The 20,980-nt window shown below is 41.0% G+C and overlaps 2 protein-coding genes across 7 annotated transcripts in view; one reads left to right on the top strand and one right to left on the bottom strand.

Moving 5' to 3' along the window:
- Positions 1 to 4,164: 4,164 nt before the first annotated feature.
- Positions 4,165 to 20,858, bottom strand: ETFRF1 (electron transfer flavoprotein regulatory factor 1). 6 transcript variants are annotated; one of them, XM_043516360.1, is made up of 4 exons: positions 8,789 to 8,843; positions 7,227 to 7,285; positions 4,572 to 4,666; positions 4,165 to 4,474 (listed from the first exon to the last, which is right to left on the bottom strand). In XM_043516360.1, the coding sequence occupies exons 3-4, from the start codon at positions 4,614 to 4,616 to the stop codon at positions 4,253 to 4,255; spliced, it is 267 nt and encodes an 88-aa protein (XP_043372295.1). In that variant the 5' UTR covers positions 4,617 to 4,666; positions 7,227 to 7,285; positions 8,789 to 8,843; the 3' UTR covers positions 4,165 to 4,252. The 6 variants fall into 6 exon arrangements, with proteins under 6 accessions (XP_043372295.1, XP_043372292.1, XP_038255633.1 ...); XM_043516357.1 differs by having other exon boundaries at positions 7,160 to 7,285; positions 8,789 to 8,835; XM_038399705.2 differs by having other exon boundaries at positions 7,148 to 7,285; positions 8,789 to 8,835.
- Positions 12,067 to 20,980, top strand: part of DNAI7 (dynein axonemal intermediate chain 7) — a 42,046-nt gene continuing 33,132 nt past the window's right edge. Inside the window, 5 exon segments of the mRNA XM_043506275.1 lie at positions 12,067 to 12,124; positions 12,482 to 12,501; positions 17,965 to 18,029; positions 18,031 to 18,053; positions 19,365 to 19,456. Of these exon segments, the coding sequence (XP_043362210.1) occupies positions 12,067 to 12,124; positions 12,482 to 12,501; positions 17,965 to 18,029; positions 18,031 to 18,053; positions 19,365 to 19,456 (258 nt within the window).

Below are 20,980 nucleotides of genomic sequence, written 5' to 3' on the forward strand. Positions count from 1 at the left end.
CAGTCCCCTTCACAGCATGGAATGGAACTGAAGATTCCTGTCTCACCATTCCTCTATTTTCAGCAGATATCTATGAAAGCCACTCAGTCTCTCACCCCTCTGGTCCCCAGAGAGGGTGATAAGGGATCTAAATGGATCTGACCCTGCTGATGACACATGTAGGTGTCAGTGATGCCAAGTGGTATATTTTTTTTTGCAGTTTTCTAAAAAAAAAAAAAAAAACCCAGCCCCTAGGAAATTACACACAAACTCCTTTATATTAAAAACATTATTAATGTAAAGTCAGGTTTCAGAGTAGCAGCCGTGTTAGTCTGTATTCGCAAAAAGAAAAGGAGTACTTGTGGCACCTTAGAGACTAACAAATTTATTAGAGCATAAGCTTTCGTGAGCTACAGCTCACTTCATCGGATGCATTTGGTGGAACCAAATGCATCCGATGAAGTGAGCTGTAGCTCACGAAAGCTTATGCTCAAATAAATTTGTTAGTCTCTAAGGTAAAGTCAAACGCTCAGAAATGAGGAAGTGATGGTAGTGTTCAGGTTGTATATGTATTCTGATAGTCCTGAATTACATGATCACATACCACAATTTTTCCAGTGGACTCCTAAAGTACGCAGGATGTATCTGCTCTGGGGATGAATTAGAGTTGTGTAGTAAAAGACTATAGGACCTCTGATTCTTTTGTTACAGAAGTCAGAAGGTGTGTAGTGAATGAGACAGGGGATTACAACAAAAGAAAGGATAGCCTCATAGATAAGACAGTTGAATGGTGCCCTTAACTGAATTCTATTTCTGTTTCTGCCACACTCACCATGTGATGCTAGTCAAGTGACTTAAAACACATTTTTCACAGGTGGTCCCTAACACTGTGTTCCTTCATTCCTGGGTGCCTGACTTGGGACCCTGGGGTCTGATCTGTACAAGTGCTAACTCCTGCCAGCTGTAACTAAGTCAATGGGAGCTGTGCTTCAAATACATAATGTGGTTCTTAATGCTTAGTAGTCCAATGAGTTTTAAATCACATCCTACAAGTCTCAAACTGAGCACCTGAAACTAGCAGATAACTAACAATAAGATGCAGGGCCCTTTCTTTCTGTAAGAAGATCACATGCAATGATTTCTTCACTTTCATTTTTCCTTTGTGTATTTTAATCTTGGGACATTGCTGCTTGCTTTTGAAGTTTCTGCAAAGACCTTTCTAAATGATGGGTTGTGAACTAGTAATGTTGAGGAACACAGGAATCTGGAGTAGCTGATGTGAATATTGTTCCATGAGTGTCTGCTTATTGAGGTGCCCTTTTTTTTAGAGGTGGAATGTTTCATGGCATCACTTTCAAACATGCCCTTTCCATGTTAGCTCAACTGAATTGGCTTAACTCCCTTCTACCAAGTGTAACCTGCAAGAAAGTCAGGAATAATTCTGAGATGCAAACTGCCCCATTCAACTTGGTAAGGTATTAACTCAGATGCTCAGTGGTAATGAATTAAATATCAATGTTAATGTCTTTCTTAATGTAAGAAAGAAGAGAACAGAATCACAGATCTGTGCAGCTTACTCTGAGCTATGTCTCATTTTGCTGCCACAAGAGGTGGCCTGGGAGAGAGACTGCTCCTTTCCCCCCAACTCAGGCTCTTCAGCCTTAACAGCTCTTATACAAGTCCTCATGAGACCTTGTCTTCACTAGAGGGGAAAAAATAGATGTTCATAACTCATGTTAGCTAACATGGTAAAATCTTAATGAAGACGAGTCTGGGACAAAATGGTATATTACACTATTTGTTTCAGTAACCCCTAAGCCAATTATGTAAATATTGTGGCTACACCAGCAAAGCCACTGAAGTAGTGCACTTAAATGTAATTTAAAAAGCTAGTTTCACTTTAACTCCTCTTCCTGTGATGTTAAATGGAACCGAAGAACATACCACTATTATATGCAAAGTCAGTTAGGGCACAGGTTTGTATTAGCAATATTGGCACGGTTTCAGGAATAGTGGCCATGAGTTAGGTGCTATACCGCACGGAACATGATTTCTCAGCATTGGAACAGCAAAACTTTACAAAAAACAGAATAGTATTTTTCACAGCAGACTAGTACTAGAGGGGATCACATTCTGAATGTGAATACTTAACCAATGTTTCTCTAAATAATTATCTTCCATACAGTGATTTTTTTTTTTTTTTTTTTTTTTTTAGAACTGAGAGAGGCTAGAGTCTCAGCCAACTTACCAAAAGGACTACTACGCAGCCAATCTCCACTAATAATTTTTTAAAACTAACTGGACTTTTGAAATGGTTTTCATTTGTGGTGAGTAGAAAACTATGTAAGATTTTAATCTCAAAGGACAAGAAAATGATATTTAGAAATTTTGGTCAATGTTAAACACTTAGCTTTTTTCATATGACGTATTAGGGTATCAAACAATTAAAATCACGATTAAAACAATTAATCATGATTAATCACACTTAAGACAATAGAATAACATTTATTTAAATATTTTTGGATGTTTTCTACATTTTCAAATTGATTTCAATTACAATACACACTGTACGGTGCTAACTTGTTTTTTACAGTGCAAGTACTTGTAATTAAAAATAAATAGTATTTTTCAATGCACCTAATACATGTACTGTGGTGCAATCTTTTTATCGTGAAAGTTGAACTTACAAATTTAGACGTACAAAATAAGGCATTCAAAAACAAAACAATGTAAAATTTTAGAGCCCGCAAGTCCACTCAGTCCTACTTCTTGTTCAGCCAGTCATTCAGACAAACAAGTTTACACTTATGGGAGATGCTGCTGCCTGCTTTTTGTTTACAATGTCACCTGAAAGTGAGAACAGGGATTTTCATGGCACTGTTGTAGCCGGTGTCAAAAGACATTTACATGCCAGATGCGCTAAAGATTCATATATCCCTTCATGCTTCAACCACCATTCCTGTGTGTGACTAGTTCGGTCACAGAGACTCCCTTGTGACTGTCACCCGATGTGCTGAGACTACCTCTGAGCTTGTTTTCCCTGTCAGCTTGGGACCCCAGAACCCTGTCTTGTTGAACCAGACACGCTGGCCTGCTGCAACATAGACCCCGGGTCTGAACCATATCCCCAAAGCTGCAGGCTTTAACGGAAAACCACTGAGCAGGTACTCCTGTCTCCAACACTCAGATGCCCAGCTCCCAGTGGGATCCAAACCCCAAATAAATGTTTTACTCTGTTCAGTCACAAATTTAATTAACGCATTATTTTTTTTAACAAGATCATCAGCATGGAAGCATGTCTTCTGGAATGGTGGCTAAAGCATGAAGGGGCATACAAATGTTTAGGATATCTGGCACATAAATACATTGCAATGTCTGATACAAAAGTGCCATGCAAACACCTGTTCTAACTTTCTGGTGACACTGTAAATAAGATGGTAGTATTATCTCCTGTATATGTAAACAAACTTGTTTGCTTAGCGATTGGCTGAATAAGAAGTAGGACTGAGTGGACTTGTAGACTCTGAAGTTTTACACTGTTGTGGTTTTGAGTGCAGTTATGTAACACAAAAAAATCTACATTTGTAAGTTGCACTTTCACCACAGATTGCACTACAGTACTTGTATGAGGTGAATTGAAAAATTACTATTTTTACAGTGCAAATATTTGTAATATACATTATGATTTCAATTACAACACAGACTATATATATATATATATATATATATATATATATATATATATATATATATATATATATGAAAACGTAGAAAAACATCCAAAATACATTTCAATTGCTATTCTATTTTTCACAGTGCAATTAAAAATGTGATTGATCGCGATTAATATGAGTTAATCACCTGAGTTAACTGCGATTAATCGACAGCTTTTTTTCATAGCCCTTATATCTGATCTGCATTCAGTTTTAAATTCATCTGTTCAGTGAAGAAAATGAAGTGAACCAAATTAGGTTAACTTTCTGTCAGAGCATTTTTGTGCATCAAGCTTCAGTTCAGGATAGATCAGAATGGTGGACAAAGCCTCTAAGCTCTCAGTTTCAGATCATATCTGCATGCTACAGAACTTTACATTCAAATAATTAAAACAGCCACTTGAAATGTAGTAATGTAGCCACTGACATGGTGATCAAATATGTCCTTTGGTATGGAAATATTTAAGTCTCATTGCCTTTAACATAACCATTCTTTTTTATTCATTCATCCCAGCCACTAACCTGCATTGTTACAAGCACAGGGTCAATAATATTACACATCACTTATTCTTATTGTCATCCTCATAGTATCGCTGTTTCATAGCCCTGTATTTTCTGAGATAATATAAGGCCTCTACCTCTTTTATAACAAATTCTCCACGACTAATTAGTTGCTTAATTTTTTCTGGATCTTTCACATCCTTATTTTTTAGGAAAGCTGCCTTCAAACGGCTTCTAAAGTAGTCTGCTCCTTTGGGATATTCCCTTCCAAGGTACAGCAGCTTTAAAAACAAAAACAAATATTTTAGAACTTGGCAATATGTGTCAAATGTTTTTATCTAGTTAAGCAAAAGTGCTAATGGCATTCAAGACACTTACATTTTTGTAAAGATTCAGCACTTCACCTCTTAAAGGATTGGCCATTTTTCATATTTCACTGAACATAGCCACTTAATTCTTGTGTGATTATTTACCTGAAGAATAATCAGTTTGATATTAGCCACATACTGAACAAACAAGTGACTGCACTTTAACCACTTATGGTATATGATATTACTTACACTAATGCCCAAAATACCTCTTGAATTGAGTTTTCCTTAACTTTTGCTTTCCTGAATTAGCATAAGTGCACTTACAATTTAATGAAGACAGATCTTCTTGTTTTAAGCAAAGTTGCAATCAATTCTGAAAATAAATAATAATTCAATGTATAGTCCCTAGTTCTAGCTTGCCAGCTTCCAACATTAGCATTTTTTATAATTCCCTGTGTTAATATCTAGTTTATATTGCAAGTAAGCAGTGTATCCTCCACCTCAATTAGATTGTTGGTCTTTCAAGTACCGTGGCCCTGTCAATTCTGAGATGAAGCAAAAGTGGCTTGTTTTGCATCTGGAAGTAAGATATTGTTACTATAAAACCAAGCAATTGAGATTCAAAAGTGGAAACAACTGAGAGAAGTCACTACAGAAAAGTTCTTCTATAAGTTCTTTTATACTCTGCTTTTCTTTAGTTTCTAGTAACAGCTGATCTGGTATTTGTGATTAGAAAGTAGCTGAACATGAGGTCAGCAAGCTCTATGTTCTGAGTTTAACTCTTGTAGCACGACTGCACTTGAATCCTGGAAAGATTTCTATGAAGAGTAGAGACCCAAGGAAAGGACAGTATGACAGGGTTGGGCCAGATGGCTATAGGAGAGTAACAGAAGGCAGATATATTAGTCCCAGGCTAAGTAGGTCCCTTTTCCCTCAGTAAGGCAACAACAGGGAAGGTTCTAGAACAATCGGGAACCTTCTGGAGACTATTAAGACAGGCTGATTAGAACACCTGCAGCCAATCAAGAAGCTGTTAGAATCAATTAAGGCAGGCTAATCAGGGCACCTGGGTTTTAAAAAGGAGCTCACTTCACTTTGTGGTGTGTGTGTAAGGAGCTGAGAGCAAGAGGCACTAGGAGCTGAGAGTGAGAACGCAGACCGTTGGAGGACTGAGGAATACAAGCATTATCAGACACCAGGAGGAAGGTCCTATAGTGAGGATAAAGAAGGTGTTGGGAGGAGGCCATGGGGAAGTAGCCCAGGGAGTTGTAGCTGTCGCACAGCTGTTCCAGGAGGCACTCTAGACAGCTGCATTCCACAGGGCCCTGGGCTGGAACCCGGAGTAGAGTGGGCCCAGATTCCCCCAAATCCTCCCAACTCCTCGTCAGATACAGGAGTCATTGACCTGGACTGTGAATTCAGAAAAATGGCCAAGCTGAGGGCTGCTGTGAAGTTCCAAGGTGAGCAAATCCACCAATAAGCGCAAGACCCACCAAGGTAGAGCAGGAACTTTGTCACAACAGATTTCAAGCAGTCATTTAGCAGCACTCTCATTATTAAACTTTTTCAGCAACTACTGAGCTGTATGGGGGCAGATCCACCACAGCCACCTTATGTGTATTCAAGAAATGAATGATTGCAGGATTCATTTTCCTATGCTTGACTTTATCCTCACACACAGACTCCATGTATCACTTATATTTTATTATGAAGTGGAGGATGGAGAATTTACCTTGTCAGGCTCAAAGTCTGTACAATTACTTTCAACCCAAAGATTTTGGAAAGTTCAGTAAAATGCTTGTGGCTCCTAGGTGCTACAATACTACTACTAATGAAGAGAGTGATTTTCACAGATAAATTTCAGAAGTTTCAAGTAATGCTTCTTTTAAAAAGTTAGTCCTCTGAGCATAAGTACCTTTCACGTGTTTAAGTATAAAAAATATTTCAAAAATATCATACTGCCCTCCAGTACATTGTCTCATTCTGTTTTTTGCACTATGCTCTGAGATGTGGATGTTGAGTTACATGCTGAAACCCAAGCCCCACATTTGGCTTGAAAGACTGTTCAGACTCAACATCCCTTCCCACCAATCAGGGCTTGAGAAAACTAATGTGTGGTTCAGACTTAATTCACATCCCGTAACAATATTGCTAAAGCATTTAAAAAAAAAAAGGTCAGATCATTCAGAATATTTGTAATGTAATAAACAGGGAAAAATGAGAATTGAATCAGTGTACATCCTAAAAGCACTAAGTTGCCTAAACTACTTTTTTTATATAATCTTTAAATGCCAAATCCTAGCACTATAAAGTTATTTATTAAATCTTGCTTCTAAATCTCTGGCTGGTTCTCAAACTGGGGGTGGCAAGGTTATTACATGAGGGGTCATGAGCTATCAACCTCCACCCTAAACCCTGCTTTGCCTCCAGCATTTATAATGGTGTTAAATATATAAAATTTATAAGATGGGGGGTCTCACTTAGAGACTTGCTATGTGGAAGCGGTCACCAGCACAAAAGTTTGAGAACCACTGCCCTAGATAAACTATTTCACATGACATAGAAAAAAATCTTAACTAGCACTATTTGGTCTCTGTGATGGCAGTCTCTGCAGAGGGGCTAACTGACGGGGAAATGAATTACCCTCTTCTCAACTGAGCTAGTGCCTCCATGATGAAGTTGAAGCCCATTGGTGGGGTGTTTGCACTGCTGCTGCCTCTACCTTTTCTGTGGAGAGAGGACTTCAGTCTCCTCAGCTGTCAGGCACCTTTCACAAGCAATCTAATCACCATAAAAAACCATATATTAACACTGGAGAGTGGGGAGGGGATAATATGTTGACAACTTTTATAATTAAATTAGGATATAACAAGTGGGGCATGTGTGAAATATAAACCCACATACTTCAAGGAACCCCAGCAGTTCCACCAATACAGGGGATGACAATACCCCAGTGAGCCCATTCTGAGAGTCTCAGCTCTACCCTTTGTTTTTACTGAGGAGGTAGATAAGCAGAGTTTATGTGACTTACTCTGAGGGCCACTTTGGTATGAAAAGGGAGTCTCTGTCTAGTCCATTGCCCTGCTGGCTTATAAGAAAAGCATGGATAGGTAGAATTGATAACACACATAATAAAAAAATTGAGCCTCTAGCAGATCACATTTTCCAGCTTTTCTTCACAAACAAGGGCTAGAAACTCCCCTCCCCCCAAACGAAGCTGAGATTCTTACATAAGCATATGCTTTCAGGAGCTGGAGCTTTAAGAAATCTCTGAAAGTGTCTGAGACTGAAGATAAAAATCACAGGAGTTGGCAACACCATGCATATCTGTCATGAGAACCTTGGGGTTGGCTATAAACTCTTGAATTGGATTATCAGCATGGGGGTGAGAGCAGCACAGGGCTGCATGTGGGTTTGCACAGAACCCAGCACAATGGTGTTGGATATCCCCATTCTCAGCAGCAATACAGTCATTTAAAGGTATGTCTACACTGCACATTAAGCCCAGGATCTCACTCGAGTTTGAGCCCACACCCCGCTTCTTTCAATGCGCACATCAGTCTGATTTGGGTCAGCAAGTACTCAGGACCTAAACCTAAGATCCTATTCACGGGGGAAAAAGAAAAGCAGTACTTGTGGCACCTAAGAAATTTATTTGAGCATAAGCTTTCGTGAGCTACAGTTCAAATAAATTTGTTAGTTTCTAAGGTGCCACAAGTACTCCTTTTCTTTTTGTGGATACAGACTAACACGGCTGCTACCCTGAAACCTATTCACGGGGAGTGGACTCAAAGCCCAAGTCCTATTAAGCCTCCAGTCCGAGCCCTGTAAGTTTGCAGTGTGGACGCAGGTCAAGCTGCAGATCCAAGTCGGAAGGTCTGTGCAGGGCAGTATGGACGGGTTAGCTGGGGTGGGGGACCCAGACTGAGCAACTGAAACGCCAGCTCCCGCCCCAGCGCTGGCTCGGGAACAGCCCAGACCCCACAGAAAGAGCCAGGTTCTCAGTGCAGCGCAGACCTGCCCCGGTGGCTCACCAGCCCCACCCACTCCCTTGCCTGGCCTAGGGGGCCCCTGGCGATGATGGGGAGGAGGTTGCTCTCAGTGCAGCACCCACGTGCCCCCCTCCCAAGCGTGGGGCAAGGCGCTGCTGCCCTGGCTGCCCTCCCCGGGGGTGCGGGGTTAAGGCACCTGGGGGCCGGGACTCAGCCATAGCGTCAGGGCAGCCCCGCCGCACGGGCTCCACCCGGGTCTCAGAGAGATGGCGCCGAAAGGGGGGATCTGTACCTCTCCACTGGCCCTGACGCAAAGCCAGCCGCGCACGCTTTACGGCACCTCCTACCGGCCGTAAAGCGCCACCGACCCCCCCCCCCCCCCGCCGCCTCGGCGGAGTGAACGAGCGAATCACCTCTCCTGGGGCGCCGGCGTGAGTTAAGCGCGTGGAAGTCTACTGCGGCTGCGCGAGGATGGTGGGGGTGGGAGGATTGAGAGGGTTGTCAGGGAGTCCGGAGCGGCTGCGCGAGAGCTCCGCGTGGGCGGGACTAGTCGTCTAGGTAACGAAGGGGCGGGAGGGGTAAACAGTGCCTCACGCCGGGCTGGCGGACGCGTCGAGATGGTGAGAGCGGAGCGGGGGGGCTACCCCAGGAAGGGCCCGGCCATAGGGTTGTTGGGGGCGGGGGGTAAGTCACTCCCCTCCCCCAGCCCGGGTGGGCAGCCCCCGGCTCCCCGTTCCCATCCGCTCCGAGCCCCGGCGTGCGCGGGAGGCTGGGGCTCGGCCTGTCCCCTCAAGCGCTGCTGAGCGGCCTGGCGCCGCCGTAGTGTCCCTGGGCGGACGGGATTCAGTCAACGCCCCCCCCCCCCACCACCACCACCACGCCAGCCTCTGAGCCTTTAGCATCGCGGCTTCCGCCTCTCGCCCAGCCCGGCGGGGACCCCGGCGCCTGCCCCTGCCACTTGCACACAGGAGATGAACGGTGACAGGGGAGGCGAGCTGGTTGCTTTAATCTCTTGTAGGGGCGCTGGGACAATTTGCATAGTGGGGCTGCTGAGAGTCATTGAACCAAACTGTAACCCCTGTGTATAAGGGAAGCCACTTCAAGCCACCCAAAGCACCCTTAGCTCCAGCACCTACTATCCCTTTCCTTTACGTTGAGGGTAAGGGTTACTGGGCCAGTCGTAGGGTTAAACAGAGTCAATCTGGTAAACAGGAGGGAGGTGAGTGCCCCTAATCACGGAACAGGTAGAAGGCACTAGGCAGAGAGGGCATTCAAACGTCTCCCACAAGAGGAGGTTTCAGCCTTCTGCAGCCCCATCAGTTCTGCTGGGACTACCAGCAAAAGTGCCCATCTAGTACTGATTATGGTGGTGGTTTTTTGCAATGTGGACCTTTATCCTCTGAGTCTAGGAACTGGACTAAGACCATCAAAGCATTTCACCCAGGCCACTAATCTGGAAATCCTATTCAGTCACTGCCAATCTGGGCTTGACTTCAAAAGGTAATCTGAAGGAGACAGGCACTTTGAGCCAGATCCTCAAAAGTATTTAGGCTCCCCAAATCAATTGAAGTTAGGAGCTTATTTATCATTGAGGATCTGAGCCTTTATTCCACCCTGATTAATCCAGTTTTTTATGTTGTAGGAAATCCCTGGGATATTTTAGCATGAAACTCGGTTTGCATTCCTGTAAACTTCACCTTCACACCTTATCAAAACCATTCCACCACAATAGACAGTTTCTTCTATTGCCCTAGAGGAGCCCTTTATTCCTTCCCCATCCATTTCTGACCATGTTTACCTCCTTGTTCTCTGGCGTTTCCACTCAACTAGCCGCCTCTACATTCCACTTCTATTTTCTGTGTAAATTTTCAAAATAATGCATTAAAAATGTAGCCAATCAATGTCCATACACATTAATATTAACTAGCTATGTCTTACACATTGCACTGAAAACGTAACCATTTGGTACATGATGCAGTGTCATGTAGGGATTGAGTGTTGAGATACTTTAGTTTCTATTCTTTGCTCTGACTTCTTCTTAGCGTATGTGCAATGTGTTTCAGATGGCATGTGACCGGGATTCATCACCGAATTTGATCTGGTTGGATCATTAGTTTTCCCGGGCTGGGCTGAGTACTGATGGGGAGTACAACGTGAACGCTGATCCATGTAACTCCTCATGTTACTTTTGGAAAAGTCCCTAAGTGTCTTTATACTTCAGGTTTCAGAGTAGCAGCCGTGTTAGTCTGTATCCTCAAAAAGAGCAGGAATACTTGTGGCACCTTAGAGACAAACAGATTTATTTAAGCATAAGCTTTCATGGGCTACAGCCCACTTCATCAGATGCATAGAATGGAACATAAAGTAAGAGAGTGAGGGATCTCTTTCAGGATAGCTTGCAGATCTTTGATGATGCACTGGAGAGGTTTTAGTTGGGGGCTGAAGGTGACGGCTAATGGCATTCTGTTATTTTCTTTGTTGGGCCGCTCCTGTAGTAGATGACTTCTGGGTACTCTTCTGGCTCTGTCAATCTGTTTTTAATACAGGAGAGGCCCAACAAAGAAAATAACAGAATGCCACTAGCCGTCACCTACAGCCCCCAACTAAAACCTCTCCAGTGCATCATCAAAGATCTACAAGCTATTCTGAAAGAGATCCCTGACTCTCCTGGATCTTGGGAGACAGACCAGTCCTCGCTTACAGACAGCCCCCCAACCTGAAGCAAATACTCACCAGCAACCACACAACAGAACCACTAACCCAGGAACCTATCCTTGCAACAAAGCCCAATGCCAACTCTGTCCACATATCTATTCAAGTGACACCATCATAGGACCTAATCACATCAGCCACGCCATCAGGGGCTCATTCACCTGCACATCTACCAATGTGATATATGCCATCATGTGCCAGCAATGCCTCTCTGCCATGTATATTGGCCAAACTGGACAGTCTCTACGCAAAAGAATAAATCGACACAAATCTGACATCAGGAATCATAACATTCAAAAACCAGTAGAACACTTCAACCTCTCTGGTTATTCAGTAACAGACTTAAAGGTGGCAATTTTGCAACAGAAAAGCTTCAAGAACAGACTCCAACAAGAAACTGCTGAACTAGAATTAATTGCAAACTAGATACCATTAACTTGGGCTTGAATAGAGACAGGGAGTGGCTGGGTCATTACACAAATTGAATCTATTTCCCCATGTTCAGTATCCTCACACCTTCATGTCAACTGTCTGAAATGGGCCATCTTGATTATCGCTACAAAAGTTTTTTTTTCTCTCCTGATAATAGCTCATCTTAATTAATTAGCCTCTTAGAGTTGGTATGGCAACTTCCACCTTTTCATGTTCTCTGTATGTATATATATCTTCTTACTTTATGTTCTATTCTAGGCATCTGATGAAGTGGGCAGTAGCCTATGAAAGCTTATGCTCAAATAAATTTGTTAGTCTCTAAGGTGCCACAAATACTCCTGTTCTTTTTATACTTCAGTTTCTCCATGTATAAAAAAGGATCAATGATACCCACTTCTGTATAGTAATCGATAATAATTGTAAGATATGTACTACAAACCAGTGAAACCAGGAAGCAAGGAGTTCAGACATTTTTATCTAAAACGTACAAGTCTCTGATGATGTGAATTGACTTTTAATGGAGAAATTAGAATGGATGTGCTGCCACAACCTTAACTACGGTATATTGCTATGAAATGTGGCGATGGTCTGTTAATACCAATAAAAGCAATGAATTGTGTAATACTGGTGGTTCTCCCTTTCCCTGGTATTAAAGCTCATTGGTTATTCCCCTGCCCCCATATTATATATCTGTTATCAATGGCTAAGCTTTGAAATGAAATATACTTACCTATCTGATTTTAATTTATTTAGTAGTTGCACTTCTTAATTATTCCTTATAGTTTTGTTTAGGTACTATAATCTCTGACTCTTTTTCTCTTCTTTTTCTCTGAACATTTAGGGTCCAAAAAAGAAAAAAAGGTAGGTAGGTAGATTTATAGATATATCAGATAGATGTAGATATAACAGCAAAGATGCAATCTAGCTCAGACACAGTTGGTTGGACTCAGTATTGTTCATTTACATAGCTGGAAATAACATTCTCCTCTCTTAGGAAATTACAGGGTGAAATTCTATGGCTTGTGTTATAGAATCATAGAAATGGAGATCTTGAGAGGCCATCAAGTCTAGGCCCCTGCACTGAGGCAAGACCAGTTAAATCTAAACAAGTGTTTCTCCAACTTGTTCTTAACCTCCAGTGCTGGGGATTCCACAGCCTCCCTTAGAAGCCTATTTGAGAGCTTAACTACCCTTATAATTAAAAAGTTTTTCCTAATATCTAACTTAAATTTCCCTTGCTGCAGTTTAAGGCCATTACTACTTGTCCTACGTACATTGGACATGGAGAACAATTGAGCACCATCATCTTTATCACCCCACAACATGTTTGAAGACTGTTATCAGTCCCCCCCACCCCCGTCTTTCTTTTCTCAAGACTAAACGTTCACAGGTTTTTTAACCTTTCCTTTGAAGTCAGGATTTTTAAACCTTTTATCATTTTTTTTTAGTTCTCCTCTGGACTCTCTCCAATTTTTCTCATCTTTCTTACAGTGTAGTGCCCAAAACTGGACACAGTACTCCAGCTAAGGTCTCACCAGAGCTGAGTAGAGAGGAACAGTTACCTCCCTTGTCTGACATATAACAACACTTCTGTTAGTACACCCCAAAATATTAGCCTTTTTTTTTTTTTTGCACCTGCACCACACTGTTGACTCATATTCAATTTGTGATCCTCTATAACTCCCAGATCCTTTTCAGCAGTACTAGCCAACTACTCTCTCTTTCGTAGTTATGCATTTGATTTTTCCTTCCTCAGAGAAGGACTTTGCACTTGTCTTTATTGAATTTCACCTTGTTGATTTCAATCTCTATTTTTAGCAAGGTCATTTTGTTTTCTAATCCTGTCTTCTGAAGTGCTTGCAATGACTCCCAGCTTGGTGTCATCTGCAGATTTCATATGCATACTCTCACTCCATTATCCAAATCATTAATGGAAATATTGCTCAGTACTGGGTCTGGTACTAGTCTCCTTTGCAGAAAGTCAGACTAGGTGACTCACAGTCCCTTCTGGAGTTAATCTGCAAAATAGTATTATGGTTTTGCATCTTTTAGCCCGGGGGGGACTGGTGGGTAGGGAGAAAGGAGGAGGTTAAGACATACTGTCGGGTCAAATTTGGTGCAAAAGTTAGATTTTGTAAAAACAAGCTTTTACAAAACCTAAGAGACAAAAAATTCCGTTTTTAAAAATTCCTGTATAGTTTTTAAAATTTACAAAAAAACAAACATGTTTTCCTGTAGCATTTGGTAGGTCACACATTGCATCACTGGACTAAGGCATGAGAATCTGAAAAGAAAATTGATTAGAATATGATTGTAAACAAGTGAAACTGACTGCTCTGTTTTCATCTTCCATGCTGAGAAATAGAGAGAAAAGTCAACAAATGACATATGGTTAAAAAGTAAGTTAGATATATAAAATTATTTCAGCTTTAATATCCTAAGGCCTTCATCCTGCAGTCAAACTCATGAGCATACCTTTCATATCTATATCTACAGATCTCATTGTGGAGTAACACGTGATGGGATTCACTCTTGCCTTAGTAGGTCATAACTAAGGGTACAATTTAGTCACGGGTATTTTTAGTACAAGTCATGGACAGGTCATGGGCAATAAACAAAAATGCACAGCCCGTGACCTGTCCATGACTTATACTAAAAATACCTGTGATTAAATCTTGTGGGGGAGGGCTGTGGTGTGTTGGGGGGGTGCGCTGCCGGGAGGGGACATCTGTGGGGGCCCACTGCTGGGGTGGGTGCACTCGGGGCCAGCGGCACCAGCTGCCCAGGGGGCCACAGACTACGGCTGCTCCGGCCGGCCAGGGAATGCTGCCGGGGGCCATAGACCATGGATGCTCCAGCTGGCTGCCCAGGAACTGCTACTGGGGGCTGCCAGAGCAGCAGCTTGTGTGGCTGTCCCCGGGGCCGCTCCAGCAGTGGCTGGTGTGGCTGTTCTCCCGGGTAACTGGAGCCCCTGGCTCTGAAGCCAGCTGCTTAGGCAGTCCTGGGCTCAGCAACGCTGGCTGCTGCAGAAGTCACAGAGGTTGCGGAAAGTCACGGAATCCGTGACTTTCGCGACCTCCGTCGCAGACATGGAGCCCTAGTCATAACTACATTGTCATCAGTAGAGTTACTGTCTCTTTTTGCAGCAGTAAATTTGGCCTAATGTATTGTTCAAGTTTCATAACAAGTCTTGTAACTAAGTTTCAGTTTATACATTTGATTTAAGTTTTCATTTGTTTTTTTGCCGTACAAGGTTCAAAACATTTTATCATTTTTGGCTGGCAATACAGAACAGAATAGCTTCCCTGATATTTCTGTTAGCTGACAATACGCTAATCACCTTGGAAATAACACAATTCAAACACATCTTTTAATATTGAATGAAAAGAGTCCTCCTGGATAATCTCGAAGCTCTTTATAAAAGTGGTTTGTCTAAGATAATATTTACCAAAAATATCACTACTACCAAAATGGGACAAAAGTACGTAATGAGAAGGCTTCCATTACATCACACTATTTATTTACAAGAGTTTGGCCTTCTGCTCGTCTCTCCCCATCTTCCTTTTGGGTCTCCTGCACCTGATTCTTTATTGCCTTGCATTTCGTGGAGTCATTTACATCTTTGCAAAATAGCTATAAAATTTACTGTTCTGGACTGATAGCATGTTACATGCACTTCCCACTCAGTCTATATAGGTGCAAGTGGCAAGATAGTGGAGAACAGGTTCTCTGTCTCTGCCTTTACATCCTAGCTCTCACTGTTATGCTGGTGATATTCAACTCTGCATGTCACCATGTCTCCTCTGTTTCAAACAACGAACATATGGTTTCATCTCATCTGCCTTTAGCTAAGTGTCTCAAAGACAAAGATGCATCTTTTGGTCAATCAGGAAGTACATCTTCAAATGCAACTCAGACACCGTCCTTGACTTGGATGTTTCTTTTTGTCTGTTGTCCATAACTTTGGATTCAAGCTTAATTCTGAACTCTTCTCCCATATCTTCTGCATCTGCAAATCCATCGCTGTTGGCACAATACTGCCTTATTCTACCTCTGCTGAAATCCTTGTCCATAATAATATCATCTTTTTCTCTGACTACTGGTTTCAGAGTAGCAGCCGTGTTAGTCTGTATTCGCAAAAGAAAAGGAGTACTTGTGGCACCTTAGAGACTAACAAATTTATTAGAGCATAAGTTTTCGTGAGCTACAGCTCACTTCATCGGATGCCTGAGGTGTAGCTCATGAAAGCTTATGATCTAATAAATTTGTTAGTCTCTAAGGTGCCACAAGTACTCCTTTCTTTTCTCTGACTACTGTAATTCTCTCTCTCTTTGGTTTCTCCAAGTCCCAGTACTGCTGATTACAGCATTTGTGGAATACCACTGCTTATCTTCTAACACACACACAAAGAAGAATGTACATGTCACAACAAACAGCTCTGATGGCTCTGTGCTGATTGTGCAATTCAGTACAATATTATCGTCCTTGGATATTTTTTGTATGTCATGGCTCATTCTCATTCTTTCATCTCCCCTCTTGGTCTAATACTAGCCCTCTCTATTTTTCATGTTTCTGGCCATTACTACAGCAAGAACCACTTTCTTCTTTTCAACTTTTGCCATCTAAACAGCCTCCCTTTATACTGCTAACTCATCAGCTCTGTCTACGTTCATATATCACACATCTTCATATATGTGAGTTCAGCAACTAGCACAGCATGGCCTTGATCCTGAGTGAGGACTCTGCTTGTAGCTTGTTTATTCAATATAAATAATAAATTATAATCTTTATGAACATCTCTCTTCTCCTTGTAATACCTCCCCTCCTCTACTATTATTTATCCGTTAACTTTCTGATTATTATTGGATTCTGTAAACTTTTTTGGATACATGTATGAAAAATTTATACAGAACCAAGTTCTGCATAGGGCTGTCATATGATTGCAGTCAATGACACCTTGTCTGAAATAAAACATTGAGTAAAAACTGATGTATTACTAAATTCTTAATTAACTAATACATTAACTAATGTATTGACTCATTATTTATTATTAATTAACTAATGGATTAACCAAAATAGCCTGTGCTCTTGATCTCTTCATATGTATAGTTACTAGATCAAATTCTATCTAGAATTCTATTCTACCTATTCTATTCTAAAGGATAGAATTTGATCTAGTAACTATACCATATGAGGGGATCAAGAGCACAGGCTATTTTAGTTTAATATTTTTTCCTTTTAAATCTATTTATTTTAGATGGTATGTGTGGTGATTTGCTTATTCCTCACAGTAATGGTTAAACGATCCCCTCTGTGGACTCTGACCAAAAAAAAAAGGAAAATGGGGCTCTGGGGAACCTATTTTTTGGAGGGCAGGAGAATACCAGTGGATTCTCAATTAAGTCTTCAGGCTGCTCTCAAGCTCTTAACACAAATATATGTTGCAGAGATCTTGCAGAGACCAGTAGCAGCTGGTCCTTAATATGTAGTTAACTTCCTAATTAATTATTATAATACATAGATTTTTTTCTAATATAGTGTATATAATGGGTCAAATTTTCCATGTTATGTTGGTTCAAGTTGATTAAGGAGAATTTGGCCCAATATGTGTAGCTCTACTTTTCTTACTTATATGAAAATTCTTATGTCAGTTGGGGAAACTGGTGAAAGTTACAACAAATATATAGGTTTCAAAGTGTAGCCGTGTTAGTCTGTAATCAGCAAAAAAATCCAAAAACAGGAGTACTTGGTGGCACCTTAGAGACTAACAAATTTATTTGGACATAAGCTTTCGTGGCTAAACCCACTGTTTATGCCCACAAAAGCTTATGCCCAAATACATTTTAGTCTCTAAGGTGCCACAAGTACTCCTTGTTCTTTTAACAAATATATAAATTCCCTGTTTAATCATCTCTTATTGTGCTGTTATGTTAAAGGGCTGTTCCTGTGACTTTGTCCTTGTCTGTGTATTCTTTAAATCAACATTCTTTCTGCTTGCTTTCAAAAGTGAAAAAATCTTTCTGTCCTGTCATATGAGTGATATTTTAGTTCAAACAAAAATCCAACTTTTAAATGCACTCACTTCATTAGTCTTGCTAACCACATTGCCCTGAGGATAGGGCTGGTTTAAGCATTCAGTTATTTTTGTGGGTTACAAGAAAATTTTGTTTCCTTTACTGACATAATATCCTGTTTTTCTGTTATCTTTTGAACGCAGATGTTGCTACATAAAAGACTGAAATATACTTTGAATGCTACATTAGAGAAATAAATGTGTAAAATTAATGTTGACATTTAGTCTCCTTAATTATTTCCCATGTTAAGTCTGGTGGAAGTGGAGGTAAAAGAAACCTTAGCAAAGCTGAACGACTGAGATACAGAAAGAAGAAGAGATAGAAGATTAATAGAGGAAGGTACAGTGCGTTTCACTTATAGGAATGTGATTACACCAAATCACTAATTAAATAGGCAGAGTGCAAATTATGATCATTAATGTTATCTCAATTCTGTTAATCTCAATAGGATGATTTACTTGTATTTCTCTGCTCTTAAGGCTGGCTTTAATATTTTGGAAGGCCGGAAAACAAGGATTTTTTTGAGCCCCCACATATCCCCCTCACAATGTCAACCTCCTTTTCTACATACTCTTTCCACTAGTTATTCCTCCCCCTGCCCCCCCACAAATGTTTGAAAGTATATGAGGGATGGGGGAGAGGATTACAATTTTTCTTTATCTCCCTTCTGGTACTCTCCCAGCCAAGGTCAAGAACAAGTGGGTAGAGAGGTATGGGAACAGATATTTCCTCTTCTCCACATTTAGTAATCAGGAGGAATGAGAGTTCAATGACTAGGACTTTGCTCAAAGTAGATCAATAGAGTATGCTGACTGAGCTTAACAGAGTACTGATCAGTGCATCGGACAGCAACAGACCGCCATATTAATGTTAGGACAGTCTTTCAAACAGGGATGAATGAAAACTTAGGCGTACAGGCCGTGCCTAGGGCTGCATCTCCTGTAGTCATGTAATCAGAATCTCAGCTATCATTAAAAAAACCTATTTTTTTTGCCCTTATGGCTGAGAGAAAAATAATGAAAATGTGATTGTAGTTTAGCTATGTAATGACACCTGTCTGAACCTACACAGACTTGATACAATAACTTTGAGGCATGCGAACTATCCATGCATCTCATTGGGTTACTAACCTCCAAGAGCTTGGGGAATTTGTCAACATTACCTTAGCAGAGGATGATGTATATGGCAAGAGGAGATGAGCAAGCAGGACCAGACCACCAAATCAGATATATTATAGCTACTGTAATGAGTACTGGGGGGCCTCCAGCTGCCACCTCTTCCTCTTAAAGTGTAGGTGGGGAAAGGGAGGACTCCTGCTACTTCCTCTGCTGTTCCTGAGGGGAAAAGGGACTCGGTCCTCTGCTTCTCTGGAATTGTAAGAGTGGCACATCTGCCCCCACAACTCCGAGAGCGGGTAAGGCCATGGGGAGATCTGTGTGCGTAGGGCTGTGGATTATTTTATCTGGCACTACTTCCAAATGTTAGGATTGAACGCATAATGGACAATGTAGATTGAACTCTTACTATCACAAGTTATTATAGTTATTTGAAATAAAAATTTTGATCTGCTAGTTACTTTTTAAAATAATGTATCTGTTTTTATTAATCAGGATGTACTTGTATTGCTGATAATAGATTTTCATTCTTCAGAGGAAGCCCGTTTACAAGCTGAACAAGAAGAAGCAGAAAGGCTCGAAAAGGAGAGAATTGTGCGAGAGGAGAGGGAAAGACTTGAAGCAAAAGTTAGTTCGCAGACATCATAATAAACAGCTATTGCAAACTGCCAGTCAGTTTCTAAACTTTATGCAAATCATTGTGGATTTGTTATGAAAATGTGGGAGTTTCTCTCCATTTCCTCAGAGTAGAGGAGGGAGTAGGGGGGCCTTCTAGTATTCTTGGATCAAAACTAATAATGAAAACTCTAGCTGTACCACTGCAAAATGTAAGAGCCAAAGTTAAGTACAGTAGGGCAATGAACTGGGTCAGTAGCTAAATGAGTGACTTCCAAGGAAAGCCAAAGGTGCTTAAGAAATCGATGCTAAAGACTTGGTATGTGCCACAGTGTCCTCTAAGCCAGTAGTCACACAGTATGGTACAAAGAAGTGCTTATGTGGTAAAAGAAGATGTAAAAGCTTGGTCTTGCTTACTTCTGATAATTAAAATCCTTATGGTACTCTTTGCATGAGTAAAGATGTAACCTCTGCTCCTGTCCAAATTCCAATCTGAGTAAACATTTCTTGTTTTTTCTACAATTCAACATGCATATTCTATTAAACATACTCATTTTCGCTCCTAAACTGTATGTAGTATTATTTTGGACTGTTATGAATTGTGGTATTTCATTCTAGAAATGGCTGCATTTTAGTGCAAGTGTAAAATTGTTGTATTTATATATGCATGTATGTCATGTTGTAGTGTAAAGTTTTACTGGCAGGAATTTGGGATGACTTGCTGTGAATTGTGAAACTCTAGGTGAATTATGTAAGCCAACCCAAAGTGGTGCCAATAAAAACACACTACTACTATTCTGTGTATAGCACATTTATCAACATTTTTTTTAGAAATGTTTTAGCAAGTTTAACATTTTATAATTGGTCTTTTTTTTTTTTTCATACCCCATCATCTGTAAATCTAGATTGCCTTCATTGTTGTGAACCCAGTTAGCTAGGGTTCTGAGGAAAAAAAAAGCCATGAACCAGTACATTTAAAAACTTCTAAAATTGCCCCAAACAGGTTTTTCATACATTAAATGTCACAGTTTTAAGGTTTGATATCTTGGAACTACCAAAGGCAACTGAAGTGTGTTCCATGGAAGCAGGATGGAGGGGTACCCTTGGATCCAGTAATAATCACAGATCTCTTTAAAGCTGATGGATGTGCCATGCACTCTTCTACTAGGGTTGCCAACATTGTATTTAAAAAATAAGGGTCTGTTTTCTTAGCACCCCTCCTCTCCCTTCCTCCTGATATTATTATTAATCATAATAATCAGTACTCACCTATATTCACCAAGGGTATTTCTTGCAACTGGGGATGTTGGCAGAAACTCTGTGAATGGGGAGGCTACACCCCAGGAGTACGGACCCCTTGCCAGACAGAGCTCCTTCAGTAGAGCCTGTGCCGACAGACAGAGCCTGTACAGGGAAAGCAGATGGGGCGGTGCTCAAGGGCTGGAGTCATTTATTATGTGGCCTCAGCAGTTTCTCACATCACCAGCACATAGAGATTCTCTGATAAAACATGCTAATCTCCTGGTGTAATGTGCC

Source organism: Dermochelys coriacea, chromosome 1 (assembly GCF_009764565.3).
Source record: "Dermochelys coriacea isolate rDerCor1 chromosome 1, rDerCor1.pri.v4, whole genome shotgun sequence".
NCBI lineage: Eukaryota > Metazoa > Chordata > Testudines > Dermochelyidae > Dermochelys > Dermochelys coriacea.

Bases quoted from the DNA above. Each gene is read 5' to 3' on its own strand.
- ETFRF1 (XM_038399512.2), bottom strand. From the start codon at position 4,616: ATGGCCAATCCTTTAAGAGGTGAAGTGCTGAATCTTTACAAAAAT. The intron at 4,475-4,571 runs GTAAGTGTCTTG...TTGTTTTTAAAG, and splicing joins TGCTGAATCTTTACAAAAAT to CTGCTGTACCTTGGAAGGGA.